This window comes from Salmo salar, chromosome 06 (genome assembly GCF_965601325.2).
Source record: "Salmo salar chromosome 06, fSalSal1, whole genome shotgun sequence".
Lineage (NCBI taxonomy): Eukaryota > Metazoa > Chordata > Actinopteri > Salmoniformes > Salmonidae > Salmo > Salmo salar.
Genome location: NC_138296.1, coordinates 93,888,416 through 93,911,536, shown reverse-complemented (window position 1 = coordinate 93,911,536; position 23,121 = coordinate 93,888,416). Strand labels below are relative to the sequence as shown.

The window sequence follows — 23,121 nt, the reverse complement described above, 5'->3', positions numbered from 1 at the left end:
AAAATAATACAACTTTAATTATTGTACCAACACCCATTTTAATTAGTTTATAAATAACAATGATAGCTATAGTTGACCATGTTTTGATGTAACATAAAATTGTTATTCTGGTGGCATACAGGGCTTAGTGTAATTACATCAATGCCTTCAAGAGAGAATTTTTACAACAGTAATATCAAGTGAAATAAATCACGAAATAGCATTTTTATTGGCATGGGTTTTGCACGATGGCAAGGCAGAACAAACAAATGATATACTGTCACTTTAAGAGAATGTATTAACATGTACTTCATGAATATCTGGTAAAGGGGTGGGGGCAGAGCCTTGTCTGGGCGGACCAATTTGTCACTGGCGTTTCAGAGAGAGGAAAAAAAAACACTCGTCCAGAAACAGCAAACATTCATCTGAGAGTCTGTAATGCAAAAGGTTGAAGGATACACAGCTCTGTTCAATTCTGGAGAATCAGTAACGGCAAGTTGACAAGATACCACCCATCACAACGGAAGTAACTTACTTAACTGGCGGTGAGTCCTATGCTTGTGATTCAGTTTGTATGGTAATAAATAGAAGAATGAATGTCATTTGTAGATTTTGGTTGAAGTTGTCAGTGTGCCACCGGGTTACCCAGTTTGTAAACAAATATGGTGAACATGCCCGGGCATCGGATTGTGTGTGATGGATTGTCTGTCAACCACTTTTTCCGTTTGCAGTCTGGCTACAGTGGTCTACCGCCCCCCAAGTCCGCGCAAACTAGGACGGACTTTAAACTTAGTGAATTGTCTTTTTGAATCCATGAACATTAGCCTATTTAGTGGGGAATTAATTGCGCTGAGTGACTTTTTTTAAAGAGAAATGTAAGTGTTGATCTGTTGTTTTGGAAGCAGTTAGCCTCGAATTAAGAGCGTTGGACCAGTAACTGCTGGTTCGAATCCCCGAGCCGAAAAACGTGAACAATCTGTCGCTGTGCCCATGAGCAAAACACTTAACCCGAACCGCTACAGGGGCACTGGACAATGGTGACCCTGGCCGTGACCCCACTCCCTGCGGGTGTCTCAGGGGGGGAGTTGGGATATGCAAGAAAAAAACATTTCGATTACACACTTCTACATGTGTGTAACAGGACACATATCATGTATATTCTTTGCTTTGTTTCCTCACACCACTGTGGTTAAGAACATTGAGCCTTCCACTAGCACGACTGATATGACACCTTTTTCATAATGTTCATCAAGCATGGTTCTTGTTAGGCACAGGCCTAATTTTTTATATAGCCTACTTTATAAAAGTTAGAAATAAGCCTACTGTTAGCATTTTTTTTTGTGTGTGTGTAATTTCATCCACTTTGCAGTGAGATTGGGTCGAATCGAGCGCAGCCAGCCAGCCAGCCAGCCAGCGCCACACACAGGTAGCAGGTGGAATAATTTCGCAGCACCGGACGAGTCCACTTGGAACGCGCTGCTGTTTTTATTGCAACAGTTGCAACGTTCAGATTGCGTTACCCTATGTGATTTCTTCAAGAATCTCAATTTTTCATTTCATTTCTACCTGGGGAAAAAAAAAGAGGGTAATCAATGAAGGACACTTTCCTCATAATTGTATCATTTCTCTGCGATTTCAAGAGTCATCTGCCACTGACATTTATTGTTTTCCTTCCAACGCTCAAAGATAAATCCGTAGATAATTTTAATATGCTTATCGTAAGTCAGTGTCATGTTATGACAGATTTTGCGTGTTTGCTCCACACATTACCATAAACGACTTTTCTTGTTTACGTAGCGAGTTGTGCCCCACGGCGCTCCGCTCTCCAGCTGCCTGCCACACGCACCTCGCCAGATAAACCTGTGTTAATCGCGTTCCTCGAGACCCACCCTGCTCCCAAAGTCACCCCGATTTTTAGGTTACATTAGAATTATGAAGAAACACATTTTGTTTCCATTGTATTTCATATTCAATTATTAGACATTATAACAAGCCAGTTTATGGTAATTATACATAAATATACACATTTTAGACTTGGGCTATGCCAATGATGCGTCCTACTGAATTCTCCGGTAGCCTGTCACACTAGCAGGTGCCTGGATATAGAGCTCACCTTGTGCCCTTACCTTCTGGCATGAGAGAGAACTAGAGGAGGGAGAGGGTGGAAGAAGGACAGAGAGAGAGAGAGGTGGAAGAGAGCCCAGTACACAGATGGAGCCCCAGAGGGAGCTTCTCTGCGCTGCAGCCTCGGCCCCTGTGACCGCAGAGTTTGGCAGGCCTGCGTCATGCTCCAGGCAGGGTGTGTGTGCAGCCTGCCAGCCTTCTGCTCACTGCCAGCATGATTTCAACGCACTGTTTACTTGTTGTATTATGTAGGCTATGCTGTTTAATACTTACTAGTAACTATATTATCATGTAGTCTATGCTGTTTAATACTTAATAGTAACTATATTATCATGTAGTCTATAGTGTTTTATACTTACTAGTAACTATATTATCGTAGTCTATGCTGTTTAATACTTACTAGTAACTATATTATCATGTAGTCTATAGTGTTTTATACTTACTAGTAACTATATTATCATGTAGGCTATGCTGTTTAATACTTACTAGTAACTATATTATCATGTAGGCTATGCTGTTTAATACTTACTAGTAACTATATTATCATGTAGGCTATAGTGTTTTATACTTACTAGTAACTATATTATCATGTAGTCTATGCTGTTTAATACTTACTAGTAACTATATTATCATGTAGGCTATAGTGTTTTATACTTACTAATAACTGTTTTCATGTAGTCTATAGTCTTGGTATCTGAACTACACTTCCTGTAGCATACCATAGGAAAGTGGCTAGTCGTCCTACAACAGTAAGCATTGTGGTAACTTTGCGCCTCCACCCTGGAAAATGATGCAGGTGAAACACTGCACTTCAACAGTGTGACCGATCATCATCATCATCATTCAATGTTTTTCCACAAGTTTCATTCAAATGTCGTCCCTCTTCTGATACAATACATTATGACCTTATTCAACGTGATTTTATCTGTCACCGCACTGTGCTCAAAAATAACCACAGTTTCAGCTCTGAAATTTGCATGTCAATCCCTCTCGTTTTGTCACCCAACAACAGGAAAAGAGACACTCAATATGTCACTTTTTTTTTGGGGGGGGGGGGGGACCCTGAACTAAACTAGACATTTTAGTTATAGATCTTTCGTTGTCTTTGAAAGCAATTCTAAGAAGCGGTAGATCTGTTCCATGTGTGCTATTTCTATTCTTCCCGTTCTTAAATTTAGTCAGTGTTTTTTACTTTCGGTTTTGTGCACCAGCTTCAAACGGCTGAACATACAATCGTTTTGGTTATGGAAAATATATTTCACAGTGGTTTAGATGGTACAGTGATTCTCTGCACACTAGACTTGCTTATTTTGTCATAAACTGTAATTAGGCAATTTCTTTGCAACCAGGAAATGCCAGAGCCATTTCTGCATAGTGTATCTTTAAATAAACATGGCAGCTCATAACCTGACATGATGCCCAGACAGAGACGGACAGACTGTGTGAGTGTGCAGTGAAACTTGATTGTTTTCCTTCCTGCTCCATGAATTCAGCTAGTAGGTTACGTGAAGCAGGCGCGTGGAGTTTCAGCAGGAACTGTGTTTTCTCCCTGGGAAGGTAGTGTTAGTTAACATGCTGCTTTATACCTGTCGTGAGAAGAGAGGTTGAGGGAGAAGAGAGGTTGAGGGAGAAGAGAGGTTGAGGGAGAAGAGAGGTTGAGGGAGAAGAGAGGTTGGGGGAGAAGAGAGGTTGGGGGAGAAGAGAGGTTGAGGGAGAAGAGAGGTTGAGGGAGAAGAGAGGTTGAGGGAGAAGAGAGGTTGAGGGAGAAGAGAGGTTGAGGGAGAAGAGAGGTTGGGGGAGAAGAGAGAGTCTTTCAAAGCTTTAGCTAATGTGTGCAGACAGGGGAATCTAGTGTGTGTGTGTGTGTGTGTGTGTGTTCTGTGCTGCGCTCGGTGTATGTGTGTGTGTGTGTGTGTGTGTGTGTGTGTGTGTTTGCACTCAGTGTGTGTCCGTGCTGTGCTCTGGTTGACACAGTGAGACAGATGAAGGTGGTTCTGGTGAGAAGAGGCTTTTATCCCCATGCTGACTCTCTCCCCGTGCTGGCTCTCCCCATGCTGACTCTCCCCCCATGCTGGCTCTCTCCCCGTGCTGACTCTCTCCCCATGCTGACTCTCTCCCCATGCTGACTCTCTCCCCATGCTGGCTCTCTCCCCATGCTGACTCTCCCCCCATGCTGGCTCTCTCCCCGTGCTGGCTCTCCCCATGCTGACTCTCCCCCCATGCTGGCTCTCTCCCCGTGCTGACTCTCTCCCCATGCTGACTCTCTCCCCATGCTGACTCTCCCCCCGTGCTGGCTCTCTCCCCGTGCTGGCTCTCTCCCCATGCTGGCTCTCTCCATGTGCTGGGATGCTGCCTCCTGACACTGATGATGAGGAGCATTTGGGGGCAGCAATAATACCAGGAATCAGAATGATCTAAATTGGATTTTTTTAAATAATTGTGTTTTGAATGAGTGTGATAATCTATTACCACTCCTTCCATGTTGTTTTTGCACCTGTTATATATATGTCTAATAATGAATCATTCCATCAAGTCCACTCCTTCCAGTTCAGCAGTTCACACATAAAACTACTCCCACTTCTCTTCTAACTAATGCTTTGAGAGCTGTTGTAAGCCTTGTTTGCTCAAGAATTGCTGGTCGCCAAAGATGTATGTCCCACCTGATTTACAGCAACTCCCTCCCACCTGATTTACAGTAACTCCCTGATTTACAGTAACTCCCTCCCTGTCTCTCTCACAGAAATGAAAGTCCCTCGCTGTCTCTCTGTCGTTTCCTGTAGGTAGACTACCTCTGAGGCTCCTGATTGATGAGGACATGTCTCTCTGTCTCTCTCTCAAACAGACTCACACACACTTCTGTCTCACACCGTTTCTCCTGTCTCTCTCCTGTAGGGAGACTACCTCTGAGGCTCCCAATGGATGATGAAGAGGAGGACATGTCTCTTCAGCGTCCTGTCTCCCAGTGCTGGGGCACCCCCTTCAGGGACATCAAGTTCCACGACAGGGAGAGCAGGGACAGAGAAGACACCCAGGACAGGTCTACTCAGACGTCGACTGGACCCAACGCCATTGTCCCACGGTCAGAGGGACAAAACATCATGGTACCACAAGGCCACAACAACAACAACTTTCCCTGCGGGGTGCAGGACAATCACCAGGGCAGAATACTGTTCCATGGTAAGGAAAACGACGAAGAGGGACCCATTTCAAATGCTATTGGATGTGTGTTTTGATTCAGCTTTTGCAATTTTGTGGACTATTCCATTGGTTCTATTTGACTAGACAAACTAAATCCAACACAGCTGAACTATGTCAACGGGTTAGCCATGTGTAGCTATTTGCCTCAGGTCTGACCAGATCAGTTAAAGTGTAGTGTGACTCGGGGGTTTTCCACTAGACCGAGGCACAGGGACTGTTTTGCAATTCAAAGTGGAGATATTGTGAGGACATTCAGGTATTCTACCTCACTGTCGCTAATCATCCTACCACTTTTTACATATTTCATTTAAACACTGTCGTACAGGAGAAAACGCAGACAAAGGCAGGGAAACACACATTCTCGTTCCAGTTCTCTTCTGTGCTTATCTGTGGGGGGGGCCGATTGGTTGGGAGCTAACGTCATGTAATAAAATCATTTATAATGGATTAGTAAATAGTTTATTCATTTATTAATCATGAATCCATTCATAAGATGTTTAATATAGGTCATTATAAACCATTTAGTTAAGTCTTTTTGTTTGGCCTCATCTAAAGTTGTGGGCAATTTTATACTTTATAAAACATTTTATAAAATGTTTTGCGTGACCAGTGTAATTTCTCACCAAAAAGATGGACATGTCATTGGTAGACATTCTAGAAGTACCTGATGCTCCTTTAAGGGTCTCAAAATGTCCCCTCGAACTTTATCAACGGTTAAAACAATAAGCCCACAACACCGAGGTTGATTTGAACATTAGCGTTTCTTGGCAGTGACCCTTCTACCAAAAGCAAAGTGTGGTTTGCAGTCATGCCTTAGAGCAGTCTTCTCTTATGAATGGAGTAATGATGAATAAATCATTTACTAATCCATTATAAAATGCTTTATGTAGAGAGTTATTATAAAGTGCCTCCCAAATTCAAAATGTCCCCTGTTGAAACACACCGAAGAGAATTGTAATTAGAATGTCAGTTTACTTCCTGAATTAAAAGGAATTGACCCCCAAACCCCGCCTCTCTCCATTACTTGATACTCTGTAGCTTGTAGAGCTCCTAGTTGTTTCTTGCTCAGATTTTTATCTTTGTCTGTCTGTCTGTCTGTCCCTCTCACCTATCTGTAGACAGAGAAACAGACAGACAGACAGACAGACAAACAGAGAAACAGAGAAACAGACAGACAGACAGACAGACAGACAGACAGACAGACAGACAGACAGACAGACAGACAGACAGACAAGATCTCTGTAGTGTTATGTAAAGATGTTTGTTTTCCTAACGGCATGGCATGTAAGTGCGTGCTAGGGGCAGTGACTAACTAAACACTCTGCCGTGCCACAGCCAAACACAGCTAGAGTCATCAAGGTTGTTGTTGAGTTCACTTAGGGTGAGTCCCAAATGGTCCCCTTTTTTTATAGTGATATGCTGTTTCCCAGGGCCCTTGGGGTGAAATTTGGGCCGCACATATTATTTTCAACCGGCTACCGGCACACGCATATAGAGGGATGTCGTTTATTTTACAGTGGAGATTTTGACGGTAAGAAACCCATTTCTCTGAAAGCCATATCTGATAGAACCAGTTTAGTGTTACTGCCAACGATTCAGGTGTAGGTACAGCGGCGGCATGCTAGAGTAAACACTGAGTCAGCTAGCCGGCCAGCCGATCTTTGTGACAGACAAAAAGGGAGTCTCTCTGTGACTGAGACACAAACACAACCACCGGTAACTGGAAAGGTTATCTGCTTGTGTCATTAGACCAGAGTATATTTTATTGTTGTTGTCAATTCTAATCTGTCCACTTCACAGGAACAGGTAAAGGGAATGAGGTCTCTTTTAACACCCTTCTTTCTTAAATTCATTATTTATTTTTTTAAACGGCGAAAGAGTATGGATTGGGTCAAGCTTGGGTCAATCTCACGGTGAATCAGAGGCTAAATCCATGACACTGAACAATACCCATTTTCTTCCAACAGGCAACGCTGGATTCCGCTTGCACTTCCCGGCTCGGTTCGAGCCAACGGACGACCGGGGAGAGAGGCAGAATGAGGAGGGAAGGAGGGAGGACGAGGAGAGGAGGAGAATGGAGGAGAGACCAGAGGAAGAGCGGGTGGAGGATAGCGCGGAGGCAAGGATCGGACGTAAGCTCCGGGAGATCGGAGACCAGTTCCACCAGGAACATGTTCAACTGGTACGGGTCAAAGATGAACTAACTGTAGTGTGTGTGGCTCTGAGCGTGGGCCACCCACTTCTAGATTTCTGTGTCTTTGTGGCTCTTCACTGTGAAAAGAAAAAGACCCAACATTTTGCCAGCTGGGGGTGGCCACAAATATGCCTGCTAAAAATAGAGCTCTGTCACTGATTCATCCACATTCTGGGTTAGAACCATTCAATAGAACCATTCCCCGACCCAACCACAAATTACCAAGCAGATATGTTAGAGGGTGGTGCCAGGTCACCGAGTCCATAAAGTATTATTTACAGTGAAGAAGAGGTTGGCTCTTAATTTAAAACTGCACTTCTAATGTATTTATCCTACCATATTGTCGGCTAAATGACTCAAATGTAAATCTGTCTGTAGAGGTGTGAACTGGGATGCAAATACTGTCACAAAACCCTCAGACACACTGAAGCCTGCCTGATTATTAGAACAGAGAGAGACGGACGGTAACAGACAGACGGACGGTAACAGACAGACGGACGGTAACAGACAGACGGACGGTAACAGACAGACGGACGGTAACAGACAGACGGACGGTAACAGACAGACGGACGGTAACAGACAGACGGACGGTAACAGACAGACGGACAGTAACAGACAGACGGACGGTAACAGACAGACGGACGGTAACAGACAGACGGACGGTAACAGACAGACGGACGGTAACAGACAGACGGACGGTAACAGACGGACGGTAACAGACGGACGGACGGTAACAGACAGACGGACGGTAACAGACAGACGGACGGTAACAGACAGACGGACGGTAACAGAGACAGACGGACGGTAACAGACTGACAGACGGTAACAGAGACAGACAGACGGTAACAGACTGACAGACGGTAACAGAGACAGACAGACAGTAACAGAGACAGACAGACAGTAACAGAGACAGACAGACAGACAGACAGTAACAGAGACAGACAGACAGACAGTAACAGAGACAGACAGACAGTAACAGAGACAGACAGACAGTAACAGAGACAGACAGACAGACAGACAGACAGACAGACAGTAAAAGAGACAGACAGACAGACAGTAAAAGAGACAGACAGACAGACAGACAGTAACAGAGACAGACAGACAGTAACAGAGACAGACAGACAGACAGTAACAGAGACAGACAGACAGACAGACAGACAGACAGACAGACAGACAGACAGACAGACAGACAGACAGACAGACAGTAACAGAGACAGACAGACAGACAGTAAAAGAGACAGACAGACAGACAGTAACAGAGACAGACAGACAGACAGACTGTAACAGAGACAGACAGACAGACTGTAACAGAGACTGACAGACTGTAACAGAGACTGACAGACAGACTGGCAGACTGTAACAGAGACTGACAGACTGTAACAGAGAGAGATATAAGGTCAGAGTGAGAGATAATACTGTGTGTGGGTAGGCTGGCCAGCTGTTTATATGGCTGTCTAAAAATAGAACCGTGACTAACTGAACACAGACGCAACCGGTATCGCAACAACTACCCACAATACTTCACTCACTCGCTCACCCCACTGACTGACTGACTGGCTCGGCGTGTGTGTGTGTGTGTGTGTGTGTGTGTGTGTGTGTGTGTGTGTGTGTGTGTGTGTGTGTGTGTGTGTGTGTGTGTGTGTGTGTGTGTGTGTGTGTGTGTGTGTGTGTGTGTGTGTGTGTGTGTGTGTCAGAGAGAGAGCTATTGTGGTTTTTATCTAAAAGAGACGGAGACGAGAGAAAGTTTGTTCTTTTTATCCTGAATGATCTGATTGTATTCTCAACAGTCTGTCAGTAGGTAGATATTCTATCAGATCTTGTTGTATTTGGTCACTAAATTTGACCACACACACACACACACACACACACACACACACACACACACACACACACACACACACACACACACACACACACACACACGTGACCGATGAAGCACTTTAGTATTGTTCCTGCCAGGAAATTTCTGTCCAAAATCCCTGTCATACAACATACAGCTTAGGGCCCACCAACATGTCCAATGTCTGCTCTGGGATTCGTCCCCTTTCTTGGATTCTGGACACTTTAAGTCCATATTAAAAGACTCAAAACAAAAGACTCAGCTAAATATATATATATATCGAACAAAAATATAAACGCAACATGTAAAGTGTTGGTTTCATGAGCTGAAATGAAATGTTCCATACTCACAAAGTTTATTTCTTTCAAATGTTGTTGAATTTATTTCAATGAACAGCAACTCAGCAAAATCTTTGAAATTGTTGCGTTTTTTACATGTTTTATTTAGTTGCTAAGTTAAAATGTCAATGATATCAAAAAGTCATTGGAATGAAGGGGCCTAAAGAAAATGAGATCAAAACATGTTGTAGCTGGAGTTTCCAGGGTAGCTGGAGTTTCCAGGGTAGCTGGAGTTTCCAGGGTAGCTGGAGTTGCCAGGGTAGCTGGAGGAAGAAAAAAAAACATTTTAATAGTCATAAAGTCTTTTCCACTACCCACAGTGAAGTGCACAGAGAGAAGCCACAAGCATATCATCCCAGGGTAAGACTTGTGTTTTGAAGTAATACTATTTTAAATATGCCCTGCAGCATATCATGAAGACAATTAAAGCTCAATTAGGAGGGTGGGTTTAGTGGCGTTGGTTCAACTCGGTTCAGTCTGCTCTGCCAAGGGCTGCAACAAATAGTCTGGGAGAGGGAGAGACTGCCTTGTTCTGGCTGGGAGAGAGAGAGGAGGCAAAGAGAGAGGGGGAGGAATAGGGAATATAGAGATATGGTTCAGGATGGGGGTTTGGGATAAAGAGAACAAGAGCGATTGAAACAGGCAGATGCTTACCCAACCCATTGCAATACCCAGACCATCTCTTCAGTCAGAAAACCTACTGAAGCCCCGCTTGAACAGAGAGGGGAGAGGAGGGGCAGGGAGCAGCTTCTATAAACCCCAAATATAAAGTGACAGATCTAGTAGGAAGGTATCAGATGGTTTCCTATCTGGAGCAGCCTTGCCTTGTTATGATCATTAGTCAGTTAACGTGTATATTACTGGTTACACTGTCTGGGTGGGGAAGCAGGGCGTCAATATGGGAAGTGATGAAATACAAGGAGATTTCTCCCAAAGTCTTTCTCTGTCTCAGCCTCAGAGAGGTTGTTTACGACTGGCCACCCCTCATAGCCTGGTTCCTCTCTAGGTTTCTTCCTAGGTTTTTGGCCTTTCTAGGGAGTTTTTCCTAGCCACCGTGCTTCTACACCTGCATTGCTTGTTGTTTGGGGTTTTAGGCTGGGTTTCTGTACAGCACTTTGAGATATCAGCTGATGTAAGAAGGGCTATATAAATACATTTGGTTTGATTTGACTCTGCATAAACTAAACTGGATGCGAGTCCTGTTTGTTAACCTGGAGCAGTGGCCCTATTGCTCTTAGCCAGATCAGTTTTGTAACACATTTTTATTCAGTTAAGAACAAATTCTTATTTTACAATGACGGCCCTACCCCGGACCAAACCTGGATGACGCTGGGCCAATTGCGCGCCTCCCTATGGGTCTCCAAATCACATCCGTATGTGATACAGCCTGGATTCGAACCAAGGACTGTAGTGATGCCTCTTCCACTGAGACGCTGTGCCTTAGACCGCTGTGCCACTCAGAAGCCCAAGCGCCCTCCCACCCCTCTTAGCCAGACCCGACAATCTGGTTCTAACCCTGTTACTGGGCCTTCTCTGACTCCACAGTCTGGGTCTAACCCTGTTACTGGGCCTTCTCTGACCCCACAGTCTGGGTCTAACCCTGTTACTGGGCCTTCTCTGACCCCATAGTTTGGGTCTAACCCTGTTACTGGGCCTTCTCTGACCCCACAGTCTGGGTCTAACCCTGTTACTGGGCCTTCTCTGACCCCACAGTCTGGGTCTAACCCTGTGTAATGTGTCTATGTGGGACAGACAGCCCTTAGTGACAGAGCCCAGTTATGTTGCAAACCAAACACAAACACTTAGAGACAGAAACGCACACAAACTGCTGTTGTGGAAATATCAGATCTGTTCGTGTTTTGTCTAGACAGCTGGTTACCATCGGCGATGGTGTTGTTTCACTTCAGAACCATGATGTCATAATGAACTCAGGAAGCACCACAGACACAGAGGGTTTTTCAAAAGAAATGCATACTACCGTATCTTCTCGAATACGTACTTCCTGTTTTGTACATATTTTGAAGCATGCATCGACGCGAGCTTCAATGGAAAGTATGCAAAGAACTATGACGCAACCATGTAAAAAAAAAAAAAAAAAAACAACGCTAAATTTATTGAAATCAATGGTGGACATTATTTGAGCTGAAGCGAGATAAAATACACTCCGATGATGGAATTAAATGTTGCCTTTTCACATCTCATATGTTGCCTGACTACAATATTTAATTTTTATACGTTAATAAATACATGCTGTGTTAATTTTGGCATGTTTACCTGCCTACGTACCGTATATAGCAAGCCTATAATAAGCCAATAGGGCTAACTGGCTAGCTACAAGTACTGTTAGCTAGCCAGATAGATGTCAATTACTCGCTGTTATCTTGCTTAATATTAGTTTTAGGTCATTTTTGCCTGTTTAACTAGCTGGCTAGCTAGATTATTACGGTTCACATATCTAGCTGATAGTTATGAAGTAAAACGTTTGCTTTGTGTATATCTTGTTTTGTCTCTATTGTTGCCATTGTCCTGGCTGGAAGAAGGTTCAGTGAATGGGGAGGTGCAGCATGAGGTAATACAGTAGGGGGAGTACTGCTCAGCGTGAGGTAATACAGTAGGGGGAGTACTGCTCAGCATGAGGTAATACAGTAGGGGGAGTACTGCTCAGCGTGAGGTAATACAGTAGGGGGAGTACTGCTCAGCGTGAGGTAATACAGTAGGGGGAGTACTGCTCAGCGTGAGGTAATACAGTAGGGGGAGTACTGCTCAGCGTGAGGTAATACAGTAGGGGGAGTACTGCTCAGCGTGAGGTAATACAGTAGGGAGAGTACTGCTCAGCGTGAGGTAATACAGTAGGGAGAGTACTGCTCAGCGTGAGGTAATACAGTAGGGGGAGTACTGCTCAGCGTGAGGTAATACAGTAGGGAGGTGCTGCTCAGCGTGAAGTAATACAGTAGGGGGAGTGCTGCTCAGCGTGAGGTAATACAGTAGGGGGAGTGCTGCTCAGCGTGAGGTAATACAGTAGGGGGAGTGCTGCGAGACGTGAGGTAATACAGTAGGGGGAGTGCTGCTCAGCGTGAGGTAATACAGTAAGGGGAGTGCTGCTCGGCGTGAGGTAATACAGTAGGGGGAGTGCTGCTCAGTGTGAGGTAATACAGTAGGGGGAGTCCTGCTCAGCGTGAGGTAATACAGTAGGGGGAGTGCTGCTCAGCGTGAGGTAATACAGTAGGGGGAGTGCTGCGAGACGTGAGGTAATACAGTAGGGGGAGTGCTGCTCAGCGTGAGGTAATACAGTAGGGGGAGTGCTGCTCAGCGTGAGGTAATACAGTAGGGGGAGTGCTGCTCAGCGTGAGGTAATACAGTAGGGAAGTGCTGCTCAGCGTGAGGTAATACAGTAGGGGGAGTGCTGCTCAGCGTGAGGTAATACAGTAGGGGGAGTGCTGCTCAGCGTGAGGTAATACAGTAGGGGGAGTGCTGCTCAGCGTGAGGTAATACAGTAGGGAAGTGCTGCTCAGCGTGAGGTAATACAGTAGGGGGAGTGCTGCTCAGCGTGAGGTAATACAGTAGGGGGAGTGCTGCTCAGCGTGAGGTAATACAGTAGGGGGAGTGCTGCTCAGCGTGAGGTAATACAGTAGGGGGAGTGCTGCTCAGCGTGAGGTAATACAGTAGGGGGAGTCCTGCTCAGCGTGAGGTAATACAGTAGGGGGAGTGCTGCTCAGCGAGGGGTAATACAGTAGGGGGAGTGCTGCTCAGCGAGGGGTAATACAGTAGAGGGGAGTGCTGCTCAGCGTGAGGTAATACAGTAGAGGGGAGTGCTGCTCAGCGTGAGGTAATACAGTAGAGGGGAGTGCTGCTCAGCGTGAGGTAATACAGTAGGGGGAGTGCTGCTCAGCGTGAGGTAATACAGTAGGGGGAGTGCTGCTCAGCGTGAGGTAATACAGTAGGGGGAGTACTGCTCAGCGTGAGGTAGTACAGTAGGGGGAGTGCTGCTCAAATGTATTGCATTCTCACACATGGTGGGAGAATGCACTCGGTGCATGAGAGTGTGGAGCACAATAGAATAGCATATTGAGAAACACCCAGAGTGTATCTTGTTGTTTCCAGTAGCTTTTTGCTGATGGTAACCACAGTAACAGTGACCGTGATGATGGTTATGGTGGTGGACAGTTACTGTAAGCCAATTTTTACTGATTGATTGATTTTAATACTAATCTCCATCCCTCTCTCTTCTCTTCCTCACAGTTCCTGCGGCATCAGAGGGATGTCCTACCAGTCTGGATTCGTCTGACCATGGCCCTCTACGGCTTCCTGTTTAACAGAGAAGCCCCTGCTGTACCCCACCTGAGAGGACAGGAGAGATGAGAGGGGGGTACCCCCCCCCCCCCCCCCCCCCCAAAACCCTCCACCCACCTCGGGTGTCCCCTCTTGCCTCCTCCCGTCCCCGAAAACGAGGGACCAGACTTGTAGATGGCACTGTATGATGGAACACGGGTTTGGATTCCTTTTTTTGTTTTTTTTAAATCAAAGACGACGAAGAAGAGAACGATAGTCACTGCTGGACGGAGATTAGAATCACGTTCCTTCTCTCTCTCTCTCTCTTCTCCTCTTTCTTCATGGTGATGATGATGATAATGAAGAAGAAGAAGCCATGCTGTTTGAAGATATAAATATTTTCTAAAATATATATATATATATATATATATATATTTACTGTACTAAATAGTTATATATATATATATATATATATATTATATATATATATAACTATTTAGTACAGTAGATAGCATCTTTTTGGTTTGGTTTGAAAACACGCCAAAAGGAAATGGACAAGAAGCACGGGATGAAATTTAAAGAGAAATCCCTTAAAGAAAACACCATTGTGGACATGGAAGTTCTTGTGGACATGGAAGGTCGTGAAGTTCTAGTGGACATGGAAGGTCGTGAAGTTCTAGTGGACATGGAAGGTCGTGAAGTTCTTGTGAAGATTCTTAGAAGGTCTTATGAAGTTCTACTCACCCATCTACCACGATCTTACCAACAGGCACATTTTTTTCCAATGTATTTTCTGAAGAATACAAACTCCCTGTAACTAAATATTTTTCACTGTTCCACACTGATATATATATATATATATATATATATATATATATATATATATATATATATATATGAAAAATGGTTTGTCATAAAGATTCTGTGGTGGTTTCGCCAAGACAAGCGTGGTCTTAAGACGTGTCTTGTTGATCTCCGGTGTAGATTGAGAGAGAGAGAGAGTCTTTATCCTGCGTCTTTGCCAACAACATTAACATTCAGTCTGAATGAGATGAATGACCAGGTCCATTTTTTTTTGATTGACAGTATGAATGTATGTGTACTTAAAGATTCTAAGACTTAGGTCTGCAATGTATTCATTCAATCAAGCAACCTGACTTTGATTTGAAGTTTTTAGTGTGAGTAGGCATTTGTCGTCCGTGAAACCCAAAAAAAAAAAAAAATAACGCAAGCGTAAAATTTGTTTTGTCGGAGTTGAGGACTTTACTCCTGTGGAAAAGCATTTTTATTTTTTTTATTTTATGAACCTAAATCTTTATGAAGATGAATTTATCTGGCTGGATTGACAATCACAAACCAACAGACCCGGTGATTTGATACAGTTCTATCTGTTGTTGCATTATGAGTCTGCTGTGAAAAAGGGCAAATAAAAGTTGTTGTACAATCAACGATTTGGAGCAATACTGTATAGACTAACCAGTGGAAGGCACTAAAACCTTAGGGATCTATTGCAGTTACAATCAAATTGTCATTCATGGAAGAAATGCTCTTTTAAAAAAACCAAAAGTTCAATGAAGTTCATCTTCACACTTGACAACGTCACTCAGTTCAATGAAATAGATTTCACCTTTAACTCTCTCTCTTATCACAATCTTAGCGTGAATCACTTTGGCTTCAACTCCCATACACAGATACAATTGCCATGTATACAAACATGAGTAAATCCACAATAGGTATTTTACTGAGGGCTCAGCAGCAACAGTTCTAGTGAGTCTTTACCTACACTGTTACCTACTCCGTATGCACCTATGGCCTAGAATATGTTTACGTAATGGTGACCGCATTTAGATCATGCTGCATTTCTAAAATAAACTAACGACCACTGCTTTTCAAACTTGAGTTTTATTTCAGAGTTCTTACTACAAGTTCTTATTTGAGTACATTTTTTAAAAGTGGTTTTAAAGATGATGATATTAACAGAAGACAGGATTTTGTTTTTAAACTAATGTAATTTTTTTTCCCAAAAATCATTGTGATGTGAATATATTTGATGAAGACACTGATGGGGTTTCTCTTTTTTAAAATTTTTTTTTTATATATTCTTCAGGGAGTAGTTGTTCAGTCACATGCCCACAATACTGAGTGTTTTTATTCTACTTTAAACAAGATGAAAATATGCAAATTCCTAATACGAACAACAAGCTTTGCATGTGTTGCTCTACTTCACATGACGACATCTGATCGACAGGCTTGTTTCCCAAATGTCACCCTATTCCCTAATATGGTGCACTACTTTTGACCAGCTTTGATCAGAAGTAGTGCACTATATAAGGAATAGGATGCCATCTGGGCTTCATCCATGTTCTTTGATGGTTATCAGTGACATCATTGACCACAGACACTGTTCTGTTTTTGACAGAAAGTTGCCTGCAAACCACTGAATGCTGAGCCAGTTGAAGTAGCTCTCTCTCTCCTCTCTTCTCTCTCTCTCTCTTTCTTTCTTTTTCTCTTTCTCTTTCTCTTTCTCTCTCTTTCTCTCGTTCAACTACTCCCTGGACTTTCTATAAAAAAAAATCTTTTTTCTTTACATTTCTTTTTTTTTTTTTTGAAGTAATTTATTCTAATTTATTTTATTCACTCAGTGCTACTGTATAGCTATCGGGATGTACACAGTTTCTTCTCCTAGTTGATGGAACAGTCAGTCAGAAACAGTACTGTGTGTCAGTGTCCTAAATGGAACCCTATTCCCTATGTAGTGTATTACTTTTGACCTGAAAATAGTGTACCATTGGGGACTCAGCATGTGTGTTAGCTGGGCCTGTGGTTTTGGGAGGAAAGATGGACTAATGTGTCTTTTATACTAAGCTGTGTATGGGTCTTTTTAGAAATCACACCAACCAGCAGACAATCAAATGTACTAAATGTGCCTTGTGAGTATGAGACCAACCATCATCCATCACAGCCTTCTGGTCATGGTTATCTATAGAATGGTGGTCACAGCTCTCCTAGTTCAGTCTGGTCATGGTTATCTATAGAATGGTGGTCACAGCTCTCCTAGTTCAGTCTGGTCGTGGTTATCTATAGAATGGTGGTCACAGCTCTCCTAGTTCAGTCTGGTCGTGGTTATCTATAGAATGGTGGTCACAGCTCTCCTAGTTCAGTCTGGTCGTGGTTATCTATAGAATGGTGGTCACAGCTCTCCTAGTTCAGTCTGGTCGTGGTTATCTATAGAATGGTGGTCACAGCTCTCCTAGTTCAGTCTGGTCGTGGTTATCTATAGAATGGTGGTCACAGCTCTCCTAGTTCAGTCTGGTCATGGTTATCTATAGAATGGTGGTCACAGCTCTCCTAGTTCAGTCTGGTCGTGGTTATCTATAGAATGGTGGTCACAGCTCTCCTAGTTCAGTCTGGTCGTGGTTATCTATAGAATGGTGGTCACAGCTCTCCTAGTTCAGTCTGGTCGTGGTTATCTATAGAATGGTGGTCACAGCTCTCCTAGTTCAGTCTGGTCGTGGTTATCTATAGAATGGTGGTCACAGCTCTCCTAGTTCAGTCTGGTCATGGTTATCTATAGAATGGTGGTCACAGCTCTCCTAGTTCAGTCTGGTCATGGTTATCTATAGAATGGTGGTCACAGCTCTCCTAGTTCAGTCTGGTCATGGTTATCTATAGAATGGTGGTCACAGCTCTCCTAGTTCAGTCTGGTCATGGTTATCTATAGAATGGTGGTCACAGCTCTCCTAGTTCAGTCTGGTCATGGTTATCTATAGAATGGTGGTCACAGCTCTCCTAGTTCAGTCTGGTCGTGGTTATCTATAGAATGGTGGTCACAGCTCTCCTAGTTCAGTCTGGTCGTGGTTATCTATAGAATGGTGGTCACAGCTCTCCTAGTTCAGTCTGGTCGTGGTTATCTATAGAATGGTGGTCACAGCTCTCCTAGTTCAGTCTGGTCGTGGTTATCTATAGAATGGTGGTCACAGCTCTCCTAGTTCAGTCTGGTCGTGGTTATCTATAGAATGGTGGTCACAGCTCTCCTAGTTCAGTCTGGTCGTGGTTATCTATAGAATGGTGGTCACAGCTCTCCTAGTTCAGTCTGGTCGTGGTTATCTATATAATGGTGGTCACAGCTCTCCTAGTTCAGTCTGGTCGTGGTTATCTATAGAATGGTGGTCACAGCTCTCCTAGTTCAGTCTGGTCGTGGTTATCTATAGAATGGTGGTCACAGCTCTCCTAGTTCAGTCTGGTCATGGTTATCTATAGAATGGTGGTCACAGCTCTCCTAGTTCAGTCTGGTCATGGTTATCTATAGAATGGTGGTCACAGCTCTCCTAGTTCAGTCTGGTCGTGGTTATCTATATAATGGTGGTCACAGCTCTCCTAGTTCAGTCTGGTCGTGGTTATCTATAGAATGGTGGTCACAGCTCTCCTAGTTCAGTCTGGTCGTGGTTATCTATAGAATGGTGGTCACAGCTCTCCTAGTTCAGTCTGGTCGTGGTTATCTATAGAATGGTGGTCACAGCTCTCCTAGTTCAGTCTGGTCGTGGTTATCTATAGAATGGTGGTCACAGCTCTCCTAGTTCAGTCTGGTCGTGGTTATCTATAGAATGGTGGTCACAGCTCTCCTAGTTCAGTCTGGTCGTGGTTATCTATAGAATGGTGGTCACAGCTCTCCTAGTTCAGTCTGGTCGTGGTTATCTATAGAATGGTGGTCACAGCTCTCCTAGTTCAGTCTGGTCGTGGTTATCTATAGAATGGTGGTCACAGCTCTCCTAGTTCAGTCTGGTCATGGTTATCTATAGAATGGTGGTCACAGCTCTCCTAGTTCAGTCTGGTCGTGGTTATCTATAGAATGGTGGTCACAGCTCTCCTAGTTCAGTCTGGTCGTGGTTATCTATAGAATGGTGGTCACAGCTCTCCTAGTTCAGTCTGGTCATGGTTATCTATAGAATGGTGGTCACAGCTCTCCTAGTTCAGTCTGGTCATGGTTATCTATAGAATGGTGGTCACAGCTCTCCTAGTTCAGTCTGGTCATGGTTATCTATAGAATGGTGGTCACAGCTCTCCTAGTTCAGTCTGGTCATGGTTATCTATAGAATGGTGGTCACAGCTCTCCTAGTTCAGTCTGGTCATGGTTATCTATAGAATGGTGGTCACAGCTCTCCTAGTTCAGTCTGGTCAGGTCTATAGAATGGTGGTCACAGCTCTCCTAGTTCAGTCTGGTCATGGTTATCTATAGAATGGTGGTCACAGCTCTCCTAGTTCAGTCTGGTCATGGTTATCTATAGAATGGTGGTCACAGCTCTCCTAGTTCAGTCTGGTCATGGTTATCTATAGAATGGTGGTCACAGCTCTCCTAGTTCAGTCTGGTCATGGTTATCTATAGAATGGTGGTCACAGCTCTCCTAGTTCAGTCTGGTCATGGTTATCTATAGAATGGTGGTCACAGCTCTCCTAGTTCAGTCTGGTCGTGGTTATCTATAGAATGGTGGTCACAGCTCTCCTAGTTCAGTCTGGTCATCTATAGAATGGTGGTCACAGCTCTCCTAGTTCAGTCTGGTCATGGTTATCTATAGAATGGTGGTCACAGCTCTCCTAGTTCAGTCTGGTCATGGTTATCTATAGAATGGTGGTCACAGCTCTCCTAGTTCAGTCTGGTCGTGGTTATCTATAGAATGGTGGTCACAGCTCTCCTAGTTCAGTCTGGTCGTGGTTATCTATAGAATGGTGGTCACAGCTCTCCTAGTTCAGTCTGGTCATGGTTATCTATAGAATGGTGGTCACAGCTCTCCTAGTTCAGTCTGGTCATCAGTCTAAAGGCTCAGCTGTGACACATCCTGTAGCACAGTAGCTGCCTGGTTGACCATAAGTGCATCCCAAAACTTCACTGTGTAGTAAAGGGCTTTGTCCCAAATGGCACCCTATTCTCTATGTAGTGCACTACATTTGAGCAGGGCCCATAGGGAATAGGGTGCCATTTGACCAGGGCCCGTAGGGAATAGGGTGCCATTTGACCAGGGCCCATAGGGAATAGGGTGCCATTTGACCAGGGCCCATAGGGAATAGGGTGCCATTTGACCAGAGCCCATAGGGAATAGGGTGCCATTTGACCAGGGCCTATAGGGAATAGGGTGCCATTTGACCAGGGCCCATAGGGAATAGGGTGCCATTTTGGACACAACCATATCCACCCTCTAGGGCACATGCCTAATCTATGACCTTTAACCCTGACCCCTCTCAACCCTGACCCCTCTAAACACACACACTCCCGGCTTATCACCCCAAAACTCAAATATCCAAACGACTGTTGACAATCAACGTGCACTGGGAAGTAATGTTGTTTTTATATGCACCCACTCTTCAGACTCCTGTACTGAACCTCTCTAGATCCATTTGTCTTTAAGATCTGTTGTATGCTGACTCAGCCTAGCTCAACAAGACTAGCTTTCTTGTGTCCCAAATGGCACCTACTCAACATTATAGTGCACTACTATTAACCGGGTCCCATAGGGGGTCCCAAATGGCTCCCATAGGGCTCTGGTCAAAAGTAGTGTACTATATAGAAAATAGGGTGCCGTTTGTGACACGACCTAGTAGCGATGTAGGATGAGGGTACAAGGAGGAGTGAGCCACCACGGCGTCCAGAATTATTTGTAAGTAGGAGGGGTTGTGTGGTCATCCTATGGGTTGGTGTTGACGTCAAATCCATAAGAACCAACCATTGTCTCAACCCTCCTTCGAGGTTAAAACTTATATGATATGTTCAACCTTCAATATCTTGAATATTAAGTTTTTTAAAAAATTCATTCGGTTTTTTGAATTTCCCAAGAAAGAGTGAATCTTAACTGTTAAGTGCTGTGATTATTTGTGTTTTATATCAACAAACAAAACAATTCGCTGCAGCTAATTCTTAACTTGTTAACTTTCTAAGCGAAAAAAAAACTTTTGTATACTTTTGTAAAAAAACAAAACAAATGTAACAATGAAGTCCGAAAACATGATTTTTATTTTTATTTTTTAAAGATCGCTTTTTAAATGTTGTGACATGCTTTTTGGTTTTTACCAATTTAAGTCCGCTGTGTCGTTCTCAGTTCAAGGGCTGTTTTTGATATTTGATAATTCTGTATATGGAGTAAAAATGCATGTCCCAGCATTCCTGAAATCTGTGTTTGAATGTAAATGAATTGAGAGGAAAAAACACAATGTCTCTTTTTTTAAATACTATATAAACTGAAACATTGTGAACTTCCATCTAACTCCTGCTCTGTTGAATTGGGACTCTCTTTAGCATTGCCTTCACATCACATCATTCTAGAACACATCATTAGAGCTCTCAGAACCATCTTCAGATATCACATCACATCATTCTAGAACACATCATTAGAGCTCTCAGAACCATCTTCAGATATCACATCATTCTAGAACACGTCATTAGAGCTCTCAGAACTGTCTCAAGGATTCCACATCGGTCGGGGCGGTGTGTTTTTTGAAGGAAGGCTCAGTCTAAATGTAGCAGACCTGTCTGTCCAAAATGGCACCCTATACCCTATGTAGTGCACTACTTTTGACCAGTGCTCTATGTTCCCTGGTCAAAAGTAGTATATAAGATATCGAGCCATTTGGGATGCAGGCGGCATTATGAGACGCTTCTGAGAGCCCTGCACAGTTTTCGAACAGCGTGAAACACAAGGGGAAAGAGAGGGGGAACGAGGGACATATTTGTTTGTCTAGTGCAATATGCTGTACATAAAGAGCTTGGCTCTACAAAATCCACAAATCTTACATTTTTCTCTAATGAAATGTAATTTTCTTGTTCAATGGGTACATTGCTGTCTTTTTCATTAAAATGTTCTGAAAGTTTCAAAATGTCTTGTTTTCCCTTTTGTTTCTGTCTCTTCTTATTACAAGTGGTATGCATTTATTTATTTAACCTTTATTTAACTAGGAAAGCTTTGTTCATGTACACTAGGCAGACACACGATAATGAAGATGTTCTACACACTATACGTACTGAAACGCGACCCTAGGCAACAGCAGTGACCAGGGTCTGGTTCCCTAGGCAACAGCAGTGACTAGGGTCTGGTTCCCTAGGCAACAGCAGTGACTAGGGTCTTGTTCCCTAGGCAACAACAGTGACCAGGGTCTGGTTTCAATGACAGACTCTTTTGAGAACTTCGTTAAGGCAAAAAAAAATGTTTATCTGGGGTGGGGTCTCCCAACAAATCACGGGGCAGACATACCAGAATATCGCGATTCGAAACCAAAGTTTTCAAGCGCAACCTTTTGCAGTGGTTTTAGTGAAGATAGTTGATGAAAACTAGCCACTTGCGAAACGCACCCATAAAAAATGAACTCCGTGGGCTCCATCTTGCTAGCTACTATTTTGTATTTTATTCAGTCGGATAAGGCAGTGACGTAGTTCCTCCATGCCAAACTGATGTTCTGTTGCGTACAGACGTGTTAAGACAGAACGTTTAGAAAATTGTGGGAGGCAATCCGGATGTCTGCAGAGACCACTGTACGCACACAGCCTGTGCCCAAACGGACCCTGGTCAAATGTAAAGCACTAAAGAGGGAATAGGTTGCCATTTTGGATGCACAACACACAGTCCATTTCTGCTCAAGTGGAGCATACATGATTTATTCTTGGCTGTTGTATCTTAAAACTCCACTACTACAGCACTCAAACACTCATCGGGGAGAGTGGTGTAAATTGAGCCATGTTTTACATTCTGCATCACTCCGTCAAGGAAAATATAGTATTATTTCTAACAAAGAAATCTGCGTATATTTCAAAATGTTGTGTATCCATGTAAATAGTCAGAATTAATGTAAACCTAACCGTTTTGAAAACATAGCTTGTCCAAAACAAAGTGGTCTCTTGGCACAACTTACCCCGGGGTATGGGGTAAGTTGAGCATAGGGACAGGGTAGGTTGAGCCGTGTTGAGGTAACTGGTTGATGGTGTCCTGTGACTGTGGGTGATGGTGCTGGTAGATCAAAGTTTAATTACTGGAATGGGGATGTGGTATATTGTATGCCTACTTTCAGATATAGATCTATGTTCAATATCACTTACCCTTCCATTTTTTGACCTGTTGTCTGGGACAGGGATGTTGTTTTGATGTGCCAGTTCGTAGGCAAGTTCTCTGCATTTGAGGCTATTAAGCCCATGAAACTGG

At 43.7% G+C, this 23,121-nt stretch overlaps 1 protein-coding gene across 1 annotated transcript; it reads left to right on the top strand.

Annotated features, from left to right (window-relative positions):
* The first annotated feature begins 350 nt into the window (after positions 1–350).
* On the top strand, positions 351–21,805 carry bmf2 (BCL2 modifying factor 2). The gene is made up of 4 exons (XM_045721172.2): positions 351–524; positions 4,996–5,280; positions 7,269–7,483; positions 13,913–21,805. The coding sequence occupies exons 2-4, from the start codon at positions 5,019–5,021 to the stop codon at positions 14,030–14,032; spliced, it is 597 nt and encodes a 198-aa protein (XP_045577128.1). The 5' UTR covers positions 351–524; positions 4,996–5,018; the 3' UTR covers positions 14,033–21,805.
* The last annotated feature ends 1,316 nt before the right edge of the window (positions 21,806–23,121 follow it).

Excerpts from the sequence above, each read along its gene's own strand:
- bmf2 (XM_045721172.2), top strand. The coding sequence starts at position 5,019 with ATGGATGATGAAGAGGAGGACATGTCTCTTCAGCGTCCTGTCTCCCAG. Across the intron at positions 5,281-7,268 it reads GGGCAGAATACTGTTCCATG|GCAACGCTGGATTCCGCTTG; the intron begins GTAAGGAAAACG and ends TTCTTCCAACAG. Across the intron at positions 7,484-13,912 it reads ACCAGGAACATGTTCAACTG|TTCCTGCGGCATCAGAGGGA; the intron begins GTACGGGTCAAA and ends TCTTCCTCACAG.